Source organism: Gadus macrocephalus, chromosome 15 (genome assembly GCF_031168955.1).
Source record: "Gadus macrocephalus chromosome 15, ASM3116895v1".
In the NCBI taxonomy this organism is placed as follows: Eukaryota; Metazoa; Chordata; class Actinopteri; order Gadiformes; family Gadidae; genus Gadus; species Gadus macrocephalus.
Genome location: NC_082396.1, coordinates 12,647,515 through 12,664,444, shown reverse-complemented (window position 1 = coordinate 12,664,444; position 16,930 = coordinate 12,647,515). Strand labels below are relative to the sequence as shown.

The 16,930-nt window shown below is 44.1% G+C and overlaps 2 protein-coding genes and 1 long non-coding RNA gene across 5 annotated transcripts; 2 read left to right on the top strand and 1 right to left on the bottom strand.

The window, feature by feature from the left end:
* Positions 1–241: 241 nt before the first annotated feature.
* Positions 242–6,130, top strand: LOC132472919 (leucine-rich repeat-containing protein 27-like). Of its 2 annotated transcripts, none has more exons than XM_060072780.1 (11): positions 242–381; positions 679–883; positions 1,025–1,155; positions 1,335–1,393; positions 1,825–1,977; positions 3,324–3,531; positions 3,832–3,915; positions 4,607–4,709; positions 4,973–5,064; positions 5,668–5,794; positions 5,928–6,130. In XM_060072780.1, exons 2-11 carry the CDS (start codon positions 680–682, stop codon positions 6,012–6,014), a joined length of 1,248 nt encoding a protein of 415 aa, XP_059928763.1. In that variant the 5' UTR covers positions 242–381; position 679; the 3' UTR covers positions 6,015–6,130. The 2 variants fall into 2 exon arrangements, with proteins under 2 accessions (XP_059928763.1, XP_059928762.1); XM_060072779.1 differs by having other exon boundaries at positions 262–411.
* Positions 6,131–6,564: 434 nt separating this feature from the next.
* pwwp2b (PWWP domain containing 2B) lies at positions 6,565–14,366 on the top strand. Of its 2 annotated transcripts, none has more exons than XM_060072778.1 (3): positions 6,565–6,886; positions 9,039–10,770; positions 12,171–14,366. In XM_060072778.1, exons 1-2 carry the CDS (start codon positions 6,627–6,629, stop codon positions 10,768–10,770), a joined length of 1,992 nt encoding a protein of 663 aa, XP_059928761.1. In that variant the 5' UTR covers positions 6,565–6,626; the 3' UTR covers positions 12,171–14,366. The 2 variants fall into 2 exon arrangements, with proteins under 2 accessions (XP_059928761.1, XP_059928760.1); XM_060072777.1 differs by having other exon boundaries at positions 6,567–6,886; positions 9,039–10,766.
* On the bottom strand, positions 13,231–15,577 carry LOC132472920 (uncharacterized). The gene is made up of 2 exons (XR_009529217.1): positions 15,114–15,577; positions 13,231–14,865 (listed from the first exon to the last, which is right to left on the bottom strand). It is a non-coding gene; the product is annotated as an uncharacterized LOC132472920 (long non-coding RNA).
* Between the last annotated feature and the right edge of the window lie 1,353 nt (positions 15,578–16,930).

Below are 16,930 nucleotides of genomic sequence, written 5' to 3'. Positions count from 1 at the left end.
TGGAATCAATTATTATTATAAAATATTGATAACTATAGTAGCCAGTTTACAGTCATTATTGTTCTTATATAATTACCTGTATAACATTATTATTGTTAATATATGTAGATTAGAATATATATTTGTATACAATATTGTCAGAGATCATAAGACAATATATTAGCTTTTAATTTACATTGTTTCTAATGTAACTGTAGACGGTAATTTTCAATTTGCGCCGCGACTGACTGCTGACAGCTGCCGTAGTTATTGTTGCTGTCGTTACTATGGTTTCTAATTTGTTGGAACGATTTCCCTCTGACGAGAGCGTTTCGTAATCGAGATTATATTCACTTGTATAACGTATATATCTTTATCTGCTGTAGTAATCAATTTAGAGCGGTGAGTAAGGTTGATCCAGGTTGATCAAAAGTAAGGATAGCTGTGTACTGTTCGCGTTTTAGTGACAGCTAGCAGATAGTGTGTGTGTACTGGTGTAATGCTAGTTATGCTACGATCCGGTTAAATCATTCTGTTCTGGTCAATGCAATGAGTGTTGTTGAAGAATTATAAATTACAAATTATATCACGTTTGTGCTTGCGTGTAAAATAATTTGATTGATGAATGAAGCCGTCATTTAAATAAATTCAAAGAAAGTTTAGTAATGATAGTGTTTTAATGGTTAAACTGTTTCCTAGAATGGACTCCACAGTGCAAGAGCACATTCCAGACCTGCAGCTGAGTCGTGATTATGGGAACACACTGGAGACCCTTCAGCCACCCGTGCTAACCGACAATGCCAACACAGAGCACTCTCCACATGTTGAATCCCAGACATTGTTTCTAAGCAGAAGGAAGTTGAACGAAATCCCTGAAACTATTCTAAGACATAGATCACTAAAGGTCGGTTTGGATTTCACTGTAGACCCATCAACACACACACCATACCTCAACTATACCTTCTACAAATTACTTTTTTGTCTTTCAAAAATATTTTACCCACTTTGGCAAATTAGTTGTAACTCATTTGCCTATTTCTTTTAGGAGTTATATCTTGAGGGCAACAAGTTAATCAATCTTCCAGATTCAATGTTTGTACGTTTACCCCACCTGGTGTGGTTGGACCTCAGAAATAACCTAATTGGATCACTTCCAGCTGGAATAGGCTCTCACAGGTATTGATTGAAGTGCCTTTCATGAGGATCCTGTATGTTATCAAAGATTTCTGTGGCGCAGAGATACATTTATACAAGCATTTAACAGCATCCGCTCCCTGGGAGTACAGCAGTTTCAAACCCCTAACTGATAATAGTAGATTGTAATTGCTCATGAATTTGCTACTTTGTTTCCTCAGGTATCTGAAAACACTGCTGCTGGAGGGAAATCCTATCTCAGAGCTTCCCCCAGAGCTTGGTGAGCCAAGCTCTGTCCCTTCTGCCAGTGTGTAGTCTGTTGTAGTCCGAGTTGTATCCTCTGCCTGTGAAACTAGCCAATGTGTGACCGCTCCTTCACGCTAAACACCCAATTAATTTGATCAATGACACTGTTGTAATACCCCTCAGCAAAATATGAATACATTTTGTCAGGCCTTTACCTTTACACAGGATAAGGATTCAGTCTAAAATGTATGCTAAATTAATTTCACAATATGGTCCAACTGAACATGTTAAAATCAGCAGAACACTTATTCAAAATAAGATACAGTTCTTTAAACTCTGATCAAAGATATTAAGATGTCTTGGAGGAACAGAAAACTATTAAGACTTCTAAGCTATGAAGCTATAGATTGTGGTAACTTTATATATAAAGAAGACCCTATGTGATTTATCCTTCCCTCTTCCTAGGTAATGTTCTTTCCCTCAAAGGCCTGAACCTGAGAAATTGCCCCATCCGCTCCCCCCCTAAGGACATTGTGCACCAGGGGCTGGAGTGTATCCTCCAGTACCTGAGGAGCGCCATGGCCGAGCGCCCGGTCAGTGTCCAGAGGTCTCATCCAGGTGAGAACTGTCACCGGACATTCGTCTAACCGACAACAGGGAGATCATTATGCCAATGGTCCCCTGCATTTCTCTCAGCCATCTGTGCCTCGTTTTCTTTCAAAAAAAAAAAGGAGAAAGAAAAACGAAAATAGCTCTCTGCCCTGCTTCCACTCGAGTGGTGTGACTTCTGTTCCCTAGGAGACGACGCCCAGCAGTCGGCTGACCCCACCAACCCCTTTCCCTGCCCCTCCACGCCTCACCTCCCCATCCAGAACTCCCTGCTTTACAGATCTGGAATCATTTTAGCCGCATAAAAAAAAAAATCGATAAGCTCTGGGCTTCGCTTGGCCGTGTTTCCATCATTAAGCTTTGTCTACAGCTAATCATCCCTAGGAGCAAAGACAAGCGCCTCAATCCAGTTCTTTATCCCTCTGTCTACAAGGTTATTAACAGCGAAAGGTCTCTGTGTCTCCGGGGCCAGATATATATCAAATTTCATGGGATACTGTGTTTTTGTTACCGATCATCGAGATGATTTGATTTTCTTTGAAGCTCGCCGACTTCTTTCAGTAATGGGCTTATCTAAGATTTGCCGCCTTCAGCTGCTTATTACAATGTCAAATCTCCATTATCAGAAAGTATTTAGGTCCATAGTGTCATGGGGCATTAGCCTGCTTATTAAAATAGTCCACATCCAAATTCAGCCATCTGGGAAATTGTTGTTGTGTGAAACTGTGAATTTTTACCATCACTTTCAGTTAGTCATTTCAACGCCTATCTGCAGTAGTATAAACATTCATATTTTCCACCAGCCACCATGTCATATTGTAATTGTTGTTGCTTCCTTCCTGTTGTTGCTTGGTTCATTTCCTTAAATAATGACAACAATTGAAGCCACTGATAAGGATATATATATTTTTGTCTTCACAATTTTTGATTTCTTAATATCCGCTCACAACAATATAGTTGAATGCAGTTAAGCACCAAACAACGGGCTGGAATATTGATCCTGATAGTTTCCAATAAGACGTGTGGCCGCTGGTCTCCTCGGCAAGCCTCCCAAAGTATTCTCATCAGTGTAAGCAGGGTCTTGGAGCATTGATGAGTTATAGAAATAGAAAAATATGGATTTAGCCACTATAAAGCCCTGTGTGTAAATGTCAAACCAGCAGCAGATTACCAGGGTGCAGCAGTAGGGTTGCTGGTAAAAACATCAGCTCCTGCTGGAATGTCGATGTCTCAGGTGTTAGCAAGAGATTTGCGAAATTTGTCTGATGTTTGCATGAGTGGGTGAGAGTAGCCACTTTTAAAGTATAGAAGTTAGAAACATTGTTTAACACCATTTGATTGGTTGATTTACGCAGACGGGCCCCCCGTGGAGAAGCTCCGGCTGTCAGCGCTGGTGAGGTCGAGTTTGGAGTCGTGTGGCGAAGACGAAGAGGAGGAGGAAGAGCAGGAGCTTCAGAGGTTCAAGGAGCTTAAGCACAAGATGATCCTGCTGGACAGTGCTGAGCTTGGCTCCAGCTCCCCCAGTACCACACGGTCGCAAGGAAGCCTGCCAGTTGTCAAGAGGTATACTGACGGCACTGTAGCTTAAAGGGTACGTTAGTTTGGGTTTGAACAGAGATCTTCACTGATCAAAGTTTAAAGATGCGCCATAGGGGAGTGCGTGCTGTGTTGGGCCTTGGGGGAAGAAATAACAGTAAACAACGTTTTTAATAGTATTTCGCTGGGAAAGCAGCCAAGTTAAAATACAAACATGTCAAACTGTTACGGCAGAATGCTTTGGAGGACAATTAAAATGTTGGCTATTTTCAAACTGTACTTCGGAAAGAAATAAGCTGCATTTTCACAACTCTGTGAGTTTGACAGCCAGTTTGGGAGGTCGGGAAAAAGGAAAACGGCAGCGGAGGAAGAACTGAAGGAAAAGCAAGAGCTTCTTGAACAGAAGAAAAAGTAAGTGAGATTCTGCAGCCTCCAGTCGGAGGCTTTTAGAAACAGAATATAACCTATTGATTGCACACCTGCCATTTAGATGGTTGAACTACATGAAAAAAATAAAACAGCTTTGAGTGCCCTGTTATCCCTTTTCATCTTGGAAGAGCAGGTTGTGTCCATTTGTATATGATTAGGATTGTATATGATTGGAGCTGTAGGATTTTTTTCTTTGTGCTTTGGACAGTACTCCAACATGTGTCAGAATTGACTCGTCCTTGTGGAATGTAATTTTTTTTTTTGAAGAAGCAATTTAGTCCTTGGCTGTGATTTTCAGTCGTGTTTTTGACCTTTTGGAAGTCATTTTTTCTAACCTTCTAAAAGGACAATGTTCAGTCGTCACAAAAAACATAATATCAAAGCTGCCCTAGATCCCCAGGGATATAATGAACCTTTAATCGAACTAGATAATTAGCTGTATCAAGGTTTGCAATTAAAAAAAACAGGAACCCAATTCAATGTTTCCCCTTGCTGACCATGATTGGGAACCAGTCTAGTTTGGGGAAAATTATTACTTATATTCAAAGTTATTTGGCCATCAAATCTAAAGCCTACTAGTCCGCAGCCCGCACCACCCCCGGTTAAAGATTAATCCCTGAGGTATGTTTTGAAGAGTCGATAACAACCTTCCCTCCCCCTGCCACTCCCATAGGGACCAGGAGCTTCTTCAGAAATGGCGCACTGACGCAAAGGTCATGCAGGCGCAGAAGGCAGCGAGGCTGGAGCAAGAGAGACGAGAGAACCAATTGAAAGAGGTTACAATGTTACTTTAGTTTGTAGGGAATTGGATAGGTCGTTTTCCGTTATCAATTGACTGTATCAATTGATTGATTCAATCTCATTAACTTGCCACCAGAGGGCGGCATAGCACCAGTTCTCTCCCAAAAGCTCTGAAACAAATAGGAATTACTAACAAAATATCTCTCTTTACCGCAGATTCTTATGATTTAGCCATTCATTTGGTTTAGGAGCGAGGGGTCAGATTACAAACATAAAGAGCTTCTTTCCTCCGGTGTAGGCATTGGAGAAGAAGCTCTCCAATAGTTCTCCCAACCCAACCCAACGGCAGCAGAGGGCCCCTGGGAGCCACAAAGAGCAGGAGGAGGCCAGGTCATTTGGAGTGATTGAAGATGGGATGTGGTGCTTTGGGTTTAAGTACAATAAGTGCCATGTGTAGAGTACATTATGTTCCAGCAATAAGCACACCTAATAATCTGCTTTGTTAGTGAAACATAAAGACAACTCACTACATATATGCTAAAGAATTTAAGATTGATTTATAGGTTCCAGAGAAAAATGCCTGTAGGCAATTAAATACAATTTTCATCAATGCCACACTTCAACTCAAATGGTGTCTGTACATAAGGAGAGCTAGAGACACCTAGTGGAACGACAAGGAGTATACAACCCCAAAGTATTTTCTTTGTTCTTCTTCACCCATTTTTTACCACTGAAAATGACAGATTTTTGGGCATATACAGCTGGATGGTGCCTATTACTTATCTTTACTTCCTTAAAGCGATACGTAGCCACTGATTGTCGTTCATTTGGCTGCCATTTAGCCCAAAGTGGCCTAACATGTACCCAGTCTAACCATCGCCCATGTGTACGCATGATGGCAACATGGAAAAGTTTATCTAACAACGTTACTGAATGATACTGTAAGAGTCTAAAAATAAACCTTTTGACCTTTGATCTGTGATGAACTGGTAGAGCGGCCCGGGACCGTGAGCTGGAGCAAAGGATTCGCAAGCAAATGCAGATGATGCAGGAGAGACGTGGGAAACCCAAAGGAACAGTAAAAGAAGAGAAGGCCAATGCGGAAAAAGATATGAGAGAGGTCTGTTGTAAAAAAAATAAATAAATGAGACCTGACAGAAGAAATCACGGACACGAAAAAAAGGCTTTTAAGACACACTTGCCCCCAAAATAACAACCTTCAACACTGAATCCAGTTGTTTTTTTATCGGCAGACGCTGAAGCTGCAAGCTGAGCTCCTGAAAAGGAAACAAGATCGAGAGAAAGAATACCGATTCACTGCCTTCACTGGAGACATTTAACCAGCTTGTCCCAATAACTAAAACATTTTGGAACACTTTGTGGTTTGGGTTGTTTGTATGTTTTCTTACTTGTACATCTGTGACATATATACAATAAATAATAATTACATAAACTACATACATTGTGTTATTTCCACATTTCTAGCTATCTATCTCATTATACTCATCTATAGATTAGGTTCAAGGTTTATTTGACAATTGTTAAAACCCAAGACTTTCAGAAATCTTCAACATGTCTGAATCAAACAACAGTTAATACCAATGCATTACACATTACTGTCCATTAGGTAATCAAATAGGATGTTGTTCATTTTGTGGTTGTTGTTGTTTTTGTGATGTATAACATACATAAGCTCATTCATGAGATAACAAGTTTATGTATAAACAGAATCTAACTGTATAGCAATGTATTCCATCAAGGTGAAACCCATCGTGAGATAAAATGGTAAAGCTGTCTTTACATGGAAAGTTGGGATTAAATGTATAATTTATTTGCCGTTTCAAGTAAAACAGAAGGGAAGGCCTTATCTTGAGAAGATTTTGCTTCTCTGCGTGATGTCACCAGTAGCAGAACTGTTGTAATTGACTTGGAGGGGGTGATGGCGTCATTTCATGCCCCGGTGTAGCCTCCCGTGCTCGGAAAGAGAGGGGAGTAGGATATTAGGCCGACGTGATCGTGGCTCCCTTGGCCGGGATCAAGCACCGCCAAGCCGGACAACTCACCCGGGAAATATGGAGGCTGCGGCCGAGGAGCTGCGGGCCGGCTCTCGGCTACCTGTCACTATCGATCATGTTATTAACGATACACTGGTCGTGACGTTAACCTTTCGAGAAAGAAGCTACACAGGGATATTACTCGACTCCAACAAAAAGTGAGTGGTATATCTTCAATTTGAACATTATGGTGTAAAATAATTGGCTAACCTTAGCTTATAGCTAATCTACCTCGAATGCTATCATATCCAAGCTAGCTTGTTAGCCTACTGGGCCTTGTTACAAAAGACATGGATGTATTGTAACTGGCATAGCAGCTATGTTACTAGCTGCTATGAGGCTAATACAAAGCCTTTTATGATTTTTAGATGCACTGTTCCTATAAAGAGGTTATATTTGATCTATCCTTGTAGCCCATCAAACATATCAATATATTTTCTAACTAACTTGCACAATTATAGCTGATGTCAAGGGGTTAATCTATAGCTCATTGTTAGCTCTAATAAATCTCAAACAAGCTACAACGTATCCAGACATTGGTTTTGGATACTTGGATATTTGGACACTTACTCTTTTGTTAAAATGTGTATTGTGTAATTGGTATTCATCTTGAAGTCACCTGCCTTCCTAACTTGTGTTTCAATACACATCCCTTTTTGATTTAAGCTACATTGAAAAGAGCCCCCCTTACCCAACACACATTCTGGCAATATAAACAATGGAAGAGGACAAATCGAAGCATGCAAACATATTAGATTTGGTGATGGGGTTTTAATAGATCGTATGGATGTTACTAGGAATCAGAAGGGCCCCTTGCAAAAGGTTGCTTCTGCTGGCAAGAAAGCATAAGCATGTTCAAGTCTGAAAGCCACAAAATATAGAGAGAGATGTATTGTTTTAGATGTGTGTCCTGTTGTACATATCTATTCACACTGACAGCATATGTATAGATATAGATATAAGCACATGTTCTTACTTGTGTTCAGAGTAACTTTATCAGAATCTTAACAGCTTTCCCCATTTTATAGTATGCCTTAGTGATATTCTTTAGAACAAATACATATTAATGTATGCATTTAAAACATTTGCTTATTCAATAACTTTACTTTGGCTAAATCAAATCAGGCCTTATCTGTGATTTTCTTTAGTTTTTAATCATGGAAATAGATTTGATTTCATTGTCACAGGTAATATCCGCCTTCCTGCCCATCCTTTTAGTTATATCTAGAAGCTAGTTATTGTTTGCACTGTGTAAAATAGCAACTGTTTATTGTGTCATGGTTGGTGAAGTGCCATGTCCTTGTGCTGCTCTTAGGACTGTCTGTACTCTGTCAGGAACAGCACTGTTTCTTTCCTGTCGCTCACTGTACCCACTGACTGTTGGCTAGTATATCCCTGCTGTATGAAACACATTGGAATATACCAAAGGGATCATCCATGACTTATTGAGATCTGCCTGCCAGTTTTGTGTCTTGGGAGAGTTAACCTAACTAGCATCCCAACTGTACCCTAATTAATAATTGCACTTCCCATGTGCCCTGACGTTGATGTGAAAACAGACAGAAATCTCTTGGCTCTTCTCCTTTATCATTGAATCCCAAGTGATTCCTGAGATTGTTTTTGTTCACTGTGATGTTGGTGAGGTGGGGGCTTTTGGGCTTCCTGTAGTCTCTTTGTCTGCAGTCTCTAGACTAGGCAGCACAGCCATGTTGCTGCTGCTCTGCCAGCCTCTCCCTAAAAGGCTCCTTAGAGGCCGGGCCTTCCCTGAACACGTCTACAGGTCTCCAACAGTAGTAGAGAACATGAGAATGTACTTAGACTAAGACATACAGGGAGTTTTTATGTGGTTGTAGTTCTAGACAGCAACAGGGAATGCAACCGTCTGCCTTCTTGTGCTTCCACGTCCCAACCCCCACATTTTTAGCACATTTAGCATACAGGTGATAGAAAGCGGTGCCTAGTTGGAATAATAGGAAACAGCAAAGCAGGGCTCTTTAGTCAGTATGTCAGAGGTATATTTAAAGTTAAACACTGCTCACTTATATTGCTTGTTAAATGTTTTACTTATGCCATTGTTTAATCTGAACCGTTGGAAGTTTGCCTCAACCAACCTAGTCAGGGTCAAATTGAAGGCATGCATGAGTTACAGCTCTAGGGGAGGAAATGGCATAACCAAAGAACTTAGAATGTCATGTGCCACTAGACATTTGTGTGTGTCTCCATATTGTTTGTATGATTTTCATTTAATTTCCCTAACAAAGGGTCCCCTGAAGCACCTTTGTCATTCAACCCATCTTGTTTTCATCCTAGGACCGGGCTGTTTTGTCTACCGGACGTCACCGGGCGTCTAGCGGATCTCACAACCAAACCAGACATATTCAAGTTGGGTTGTGAAATCCCTCAAGTTCTGAGTGAGGACCCCGTATTGATCGATCCGATCGAGGCGTTACTCATGCCAAAGGACGAAAACACACTTCCTGAGGACGATGCAGCCAGCATACCAGCCCCGTGCCCTGTGCCCACGCCGGTACTGGCTGGAAAGACTCCTTACCCTCCTTATTTTGAAGGAGCCCCTTTCCCGCAGCCCCTGTGGGTGCGCCACAGCTACAGCCAATGGGTGCCCCAGCCTCCCCCGAGATCGATCAAGAGGAAGAAGAGGCGGACCCGAGAGCCCGGCCGCATGACCATGAGCACGATACGTCTACGGCCGCGTCAGGTGCTGTGCGAGAAGTGTAAAAACACGCTGAACAGTGACGAGGACAGCAAGGACGGCACCGGCAGCAGTACCAAGGGCTCCAGGAAGGAAAACACTCTGCAGAGCGACGACGACGGCAGGGAGCCCCCCACCAAGATGGTGAGGAAAGAGGACACCGGCAAGGACGCAAAGAGACGAGAGAACGGGCCCGGCATCGACAACAGGCGCCTCAGGAGGGACAAGAGGGTGGAGGTAGACGTGGAGAAGGTTCCCGGTGTGGTCATCCCGCACAGCCCCGTCATCAAGATCTCGTACAGCACTCCACAGGGCAAGGGGGAGGTCATGAAGATCCCCTCGCGGGTCCACGGCTCGGTCAAGCCGTTCTGCCCGAAGCAGTTGGTGCACAACGGCCTCGGGGAGGACGTCAAGCCGGCCTCCGATCCCACCAGGGATCAGCGCCACATCCTGAACGCCACCAGGTCGGGCCTCACCGTGTCCATTCCCAAACTCAAACTCACCAGGCCCTACACCACCGTCGGCCCAGAGCACCTGCCCTCTCCAAAGATCCTCCTGAGGCACCCACCGAGGGAGGAGGACGAGAGCACGGTGGAGTACGAGGCGGAGCTCGTCGGGGGAAACCGGATGCACAGCCCACGGGCGCCTGCCCCCTGCCTCCCCGACTCTGAAGACTCCCGGGAGGACAAGAACTCTCTGGCGATCTGGTCGGGGAGTTCCGGAGAGGAGGCCGGACGGGGCCACGGCGACCTCACCCTCCTCATTAACTTCCGCAAGCGCAAGGCGGACTCGTCCAGCCTGTCCGTGTGCAGCAGCGACAGCCTGGACGAGTCCAAGTCCTTCAGCTCCGAGGGCACCTCGCCGGAGCTCTGCGACCTGGCGCCGGGCGAGGACCTGTCGGTGACCTCGTCCTCCGTGCCGTCGCTGGACGGCTGCAAGACGGTGCCGCCCATCACGGTGCGGCTGCACACCCGCAGCATGACCAAGTGCATCACGGAGGAGGGCCACGCCGTGGCGGTGGGGGACATTGTGTGGGGGAAGATCCACGGGTTCCCCTGGTGGCCGGCCCGGGTGCTCAACATCAGCGGCAGCCACAAGGCGGAGACGGCCAGCTGCGAGGCCAGGTGGCCCGAGGCCAAGGTGGCGTGGTTCGGCTCGCCCACCACCTCGCAGCTGTCCGTCGCCAAGCTTTCGCCGTTCAGGGAGCTCTTCCGGTCCCGGTTCAACCGCAAGAAGAAGGGCATGTACCGGAGAGCCATCCTGGAGGCGGCCAAGGCGGTGGGCCACGTGGACCAAGAGATCACATCACTGCTCTCCCACTGTGAAACGTAGGTAGGTCCACCACTGTTAGACCTCCTTCAGGCACTCGCTTTAGACAAATAGTCGTCCAGCTCCTAATGTCCTTGATTTTTATGCAGTGAAAATTGTGAATGTTAGTTTGACCAGGCGGAGATATTAAAGACCCACACAATTGAGACCATAATGTGCATCCGAGTAGGCTAGCAGCCTAGCACCATGTTTACGTCCTCACGTTTACCACGGCCAATCTGCAGACTCATAATGGTGTTTGCACAGGAGGCGTTTATTTGTCTCGATCTCATTCAGTGTTTACTGTTAACAGCTTTCAAAAGAAAGGGGCCTAGACATCAAAACGATCTATGAGCGTACATGCATGGCCATCCCCCCTAGTTAATGGAGAGAAACAGCCACCCTATATTGTGCTGTTTGCCTCCAGTAATTGGGGCACCAAATGGACACAGACTACGCTTCACTGCAGGCAATATGCAAGTCCTTGTGCGCAAGCTGTTATAAAAATGGATTCAAAATGAGTGTTCCTACTCATGGTTGTCATCCATTGAACATTATGAATTGGTATGCCAATCGCCTCAAATCAGTCAAAGGAAGTAATTGTTCTCTTGAGTATATGGTTATATGTTGAATAAATGACGGGGGGGGCATGGCTGCCTCATAAAGCAGCCTCAAGGTACATGAAAATGGGATAAATTGATTTCCACTGATTACACTTGTGTATTATTATATATGACCTATATTCAATAGTTTCATGTACGCACTAAAGAGATTAGCTTTTATTACTATAGTTAATCAATTATATTAAGAGAACAGTCAAACACACTGGTATAACTTAAATCTAGCTTGGTATAATTGCCAAGTGGTTTAACCAAAAATGTTTCGCTGTGTATTTAAAAATATACATCTGGCAGCCCTTTCTGATAAGGCTGTGGTTGTTTACCCGGCATGCCAGTATTGGGCAAACTGCCAGTCCTGAAAACACGCCGAAAGGTTAAAAATGTTTGGGAATGTTACGAGATCCAGAAAGGCAACTCCCATGCTCTGTTTACTCTGGTCTCCAACACAGGTGACGCACATATTTGTGTGTGTGTGTGTGTGTGTGTGTGTGTGTGTGTGTGTGTGTGTGTGTGTGTGTGTGTGTGTGTGTGTGTGTGTGTGTGTGTGTGTGTGTGTGTGTGTGTGTGTGTGTGTGTGTGTGTGTGTGTGTGTGTGTGTGTGGTTGATCTGCCATATTTGTAGGGGGTTACGAGGCGGTGGATTGTAAAGTGTAGTTGTTGAGCTCCTAGACGGGTCCTAAATCAACCTTGCGTGACATGGCGCCCCACGGTCAGGCCTTGGTCAATTGCAGCTTCAACGCCCCAATATGGGAAGTATGACCCGGTGTGCTTTATGACATGATTGGGTTTCTCCTTTCTCTGCAGGGGCTAGGAGCAGAGGATCTGTCTCTTGAGGTTTTCCTGAACTCTGTCATCAAAACCCAGGAGGGTAGTGCGTGCCGTTGCCACGGCTACTATTTATAGGCCTTCCCTTTTTTTTCTCTTTTTTTCTCTTTTCCTTTTTTTTCTCCCACCAAGCTGGAAGAAAATGGCCACCAAGGTGGAGCGTTGTTGAGACTGAATACGGGAGCAAAGAGGACCGGTCGGAGGCCCGCTGCTCTTCTCTGAACTATTCCACTTTTTTTTTCTATGTTCTAGAGTTAAGAGGAATAGCGACACTACAAGAACATGAATGTATTTATTACTTGTTTATTATCATTGTTGTTATTGTTATTATTATTATTATTATTATTATTATTACTACTACTACCATCCATTAGTTCCACCATTCTTCCATGGTCATAAACAGAACCTATGAGTTGCTGCTGCTGCTGTCCCAAACCATCCTGAACAATCGCCGTGTCCGACTCAAGTCCAAAGTCCGAAAGAAAGACGCAAACACAGTCCGATGTGCTAGGCTAATGTTGCCTGAAATTGCAGTTCTCTGGACCATAGACACCCTATCCCCTCACCCAAGGACTGTTGAGGTAGGCTACAATACATTAACAAAGGAAAGGTCTTGGTGAGATCCAGTTTGCAAACGGCCAACGTTTCCACCCCAGCCTCCTCCTGTCCTCTGGGTGTGTCTCTCAGACGGTATTAGTGATATCATGTTTGTGATGTGTTTTAAAGGGGCGATACCAGTGCCCAAGGTCAACAGCAGGTTCCTCTGTGCCCTCCTCCACTCCTTCCCATCCATCCCCCCCCCTTCACACCTTTTTTGTTTTATATAAAGTTTATTTTCTGCACCACTTAAATTATTGAATGCATCATGTCGAGAACAAAGCACTTTATCTGTACCATGGTGGCCTGCTGTGAGCTCTGTGTCACTGACACTAGCGTAATATACAGCCCTGGTAGACATGTGGGGTGGGGTGGGTTAGGGTGGGGGGTCGGCTAACTATGTATGGCCTTGAAGATAATCCGTTTTTTGTTTTTTAAGGCATTGTTTTGAATAATGGGATAGTAGATCGTAGACCAGACAACTGTTGGCGGTTGGTTGTGTACACTGTATTCTAGACTTGGGTGGCATGTCTCTCCTTCTTGTGTCTCCCGTCTGTCTGTCTGTCTGACACACACACACACACACACACGTACACACACACACACACACACGTACACACACACACGCGCACACACACACACACACACACACACACGTACACACACACACGTGCACACACACACACACACACACGTACACCCACACTACAAAATCCTCCAAGTAAATTTTCTCAGTGCTGTTGGGAGATTGAAACTCGGGACAGGCAATGTGTCACAGCCCCCTATGCATCCCCCGTTAAAAGTTTTAGATGAATGCCTATAGGACAACATGTTGTTGTGGAATACTGTGAATTCAACTGCCTAGCGTGCAGAGCGAGGGCGAGAGAGAGAGATGTATTGGTCGGGGGGGGATGTGCTCGATACTGGCTTATTTCCGCCTGTACTTATTGAGCCCCTGCAAGGGGTAAGACTGCAAAGGCTGTCCTTCGGTGACCTTTGGCTTAAAAGCAACAGTCATGGAACTGATGAGTGGCGGGGGAGGGGTGGTGAGTGGATGACTGGTTGAGGCAGAGAGCAGGGCCGGTCCTAGCACAGCCCTCACAATGCAGTCTGGCTTTCAGAAGTACAAGGAAAAACTGAATATTGCACACAATCAGCCAGCCTTCCTACTTTATTTCTGTTGGCCCTTTACGCCCCGCCTCCCGAGATAATTCTATTTTGGATTTTTTTATTTTTTTTAAGCAAGTGGAGATGGGGACGAGATGTGTGAACGCTAGCTGACTGACCGTCCTGTGGTGCTGTTCCAGTGGCTTGGCTAGCTAGGTTTTTTTCCCAGGGCTGCCCATTGCCTCAGGGGGCCTCGCCCCCCATCCCTCTCCTCCTTGCACCCTTAACCCGTTATCCCTCTTACGGTATGATAGAGAGGCAAAACGGTCATCAGGATATTCACGTGTGTGAGCTACATGGCCGTTTAACATTGCCGCCGTTGGGTCAATGCTATTGGCCATTCTGAGTTGTTTCGTTGTCGTTTTTTTTTTTACATGTACTGTACATAGAAAATAAAATATACAAGCAATACCTGTGCGGTTCTCTTTCCATTTTATTTCAGTTTGTCAGTTATGTTTGGGTTAATAAAAGTCGGTTCAAACCTTTTCTTAGGTTGTCCCACTCGTTGTACATTTTTTTTATCTGAGCCTTTTGTTTCTGCTTCATATTGTTTGTATTTTGGAAACACTTTCTAGTTCCCTTGGCCTTTTGTTGTCCAAAATTTGTAGGAGAAATTTATTTAACCAATGTCTCCGTCAATGCATCCGTTTGAATTATCTATTAAACGGTCTCCAAACTCTTATCAAGGTAGAATGACTTGACAGTTTCCTTATCACTGCTGTTACTCAGACGTTTTAATGCTAGATACAGCTCCTCGAGTACATTTCAGATGGTAACTGAATCATGTTGACCCCATTGGTTCCTCTGGTCACATGCTTCTCTTTTCCTCTTATCACACTACCTCAGGTTGGCTAACCGCTTGAACACATCTTTGTTTGGTAGACTGGTTTCTGTCGCAGAAAGGTTTTCCCTGAGGGAAAAACAAATACCCAGGATTTAAAATTTAATTCAGATCTCCATTAGCCAACACAGAAACGTGGGCAACTCTTCCTGTGGTCCAGACGCAAAGAAAATAAGCATATCAAACATTGTTTACATGGAATATGAGCAATACAAGTTATAAAAACAAAAAACACTGAACAAAGAAAAATGGCAACAAACAAAGAGAAAAACCAACAAATAGTTGAAAACCATTAAAACCAAAACATCTCATCTTACACGTTTGAAGATGCAACTGATATCATCTTACAAGTTGAAGAGTTGAGACTTGGGTCACCCGATGTGAACTGTAATTGTTTATCAGCTCTGAAAAGAAAAGTGCGAAGGTTGTAGTATCCTCCAGCGTCTTATTTCCCATAATGTATATACCGGTAATAACTCTGTTGGAAGAACAGAGTTATTCTGCTTCCTTAATATAGGCTATTTTAGGGGTTACGAGTATACAAGGTCTGTACTTTTGGAAGCATTATTTTGCTATCTATTTAATCACAGTTCTTTGGTATTTATGGTTGATCCCCTTTCAGAATTAGAATAAGGACGGTCAGTGTGTCTGTTACACAACTCTCCATTGGCCATTAAAGGTTCGCTGACCCCTCGGTCATCCTCTATCTCTGGATCAGATTATTATTTTTTTCTCAAGACTCTAGGCTCAATCCCCAAGGCCACAAATATTCACATTCAGAATTCCAACTAAAGATCCCAGAAAGAATGAATAACACACAAGCAAAAGTACAGGCGCTTCTGGGTGCAACAGGATTCTATCAAAGCACAGCGTTCTTTCCCCTTCAAGATGATTATTTTATTATTTGTGCCTCCATCTGCATTATCATTGGTTCGGTTTTTGTTGCTATTTTTGCTAGTCTGTTTCTTTCCACAGGCAGGATTTTGCAATCTGAGCCACACACACGCACAAACACGCACGCATGGACGCACACATCTACACACACACACACACACACACACACACACACACACACACACACACACACACACAAAACTTGCAGGTGTGTTTGGAGGGAGGAATTCTGCTTACTTGAATCTTTCTGTGAGCCAAAGGGATTCAAGCTTCACACACGTTCTCACACACCACATAGCACTCAAGCACACTCTTTCTTATTTAATCATACTTTTGAAACAAAGAAACTGTGTTTGGCCGAAGACCTGGCAACAGGATAGCAATGTGCACTGGGGAACGATTGGTCTCGCTAGGGGTGATCTTCACTGAAGTGCAGCCAACATTCCCTGTCCACTATGGATACGGTGGTGCACACTTTCCCAAAAAATTAAAAGGTAGATCCCTATGCCTTTCCTGCTTCTTTTCCTTTTCCCTTTCCCCCATGAATGTTATTTTGAGGCATGTACTTCTGTAGTTCGGAAGGCTTCATAAAGTTTAACCTGAATGAGACAACATATGTTTAAAAAATATATACATTTAGAACATAGTGCCTTCCTAAAGCTATGTTATAAGAAGCTGCTCTAACGACAGCACTCTAACACAATAACACCTCAACTATGGTATGAGAAATCACATGGAACATGAACCTGTACTTAATAAACATTTATATTTCAAGAGCCTCATGAAGATTTCGTATGCCTGATTGTCCATGGGACCACTTCTATAACCGAGCAGGCTGCCTGAGAGTGGGATGAAGGTTCTCATCACCATACAGGTGGGAGTGCTCCATTAGCGCTAGTAGTAGTAAAATGGCTTTGGTCCTGGGGGGAAACACAGAATCTATAGTGAGGTTTAGATGTACAACTCCTTCCTCAGCATGTATAGACCAGCACCCGGACACCGATCAGTGCAGCACACTAAAACGACCCAACTGTGTTTATATCAAAACACAGCGCTCACAGTCACTCGTACACATAACATACACACAAACACGCACAGGCACTCCACTACACACGTTTCCCTGCCTTTCCTAATTCATAGAGAATCCCGCCCTCCTTCCACGTGAGCTCCCCCAGACGAGCATCTTTGCCCCCCTGGCCCAGCCCCCTGAAACCATATCCCATGGATAGAGGCAGGCACA

Coding starts and splice junctions, on each gene's coding strand:
- LOC132472919 (XM_060072780.1), top strand. CDS start 680: ATGGACTCCACAGTGCAAGAGCACATTCCAGACCTGCAGCTGAGTCGT. Junction 884..1,024: donor TAAGACATAGATCACTAAAG/GTCGGTTTGGAT, acceptor TATTTCTTTTAG/GAGTTATATCTTGAGGGCAA. Junction 5,795..5,927: donor CGGAAAAAGATATGAGAGAG/GTCTGTTGTAAA, acceptor TTTTATCGGCAG/ACGCTGAAGCTGCAAGCTGA.
- pwwp2b (XM_060072777.1), top strand. CDS start 6,627: ATGCCCCGGTGTAGCCTCCCGTGCTCGGAAAGAGAGGGGAGTAGGATA. Junction 6,887..9,038: donor TTACTCGACTCCAACAAAAA/GTGAGTGGTATA, acceptor TTTTCATCCTAG/GACCGGGCTGTTTTGTCTAC.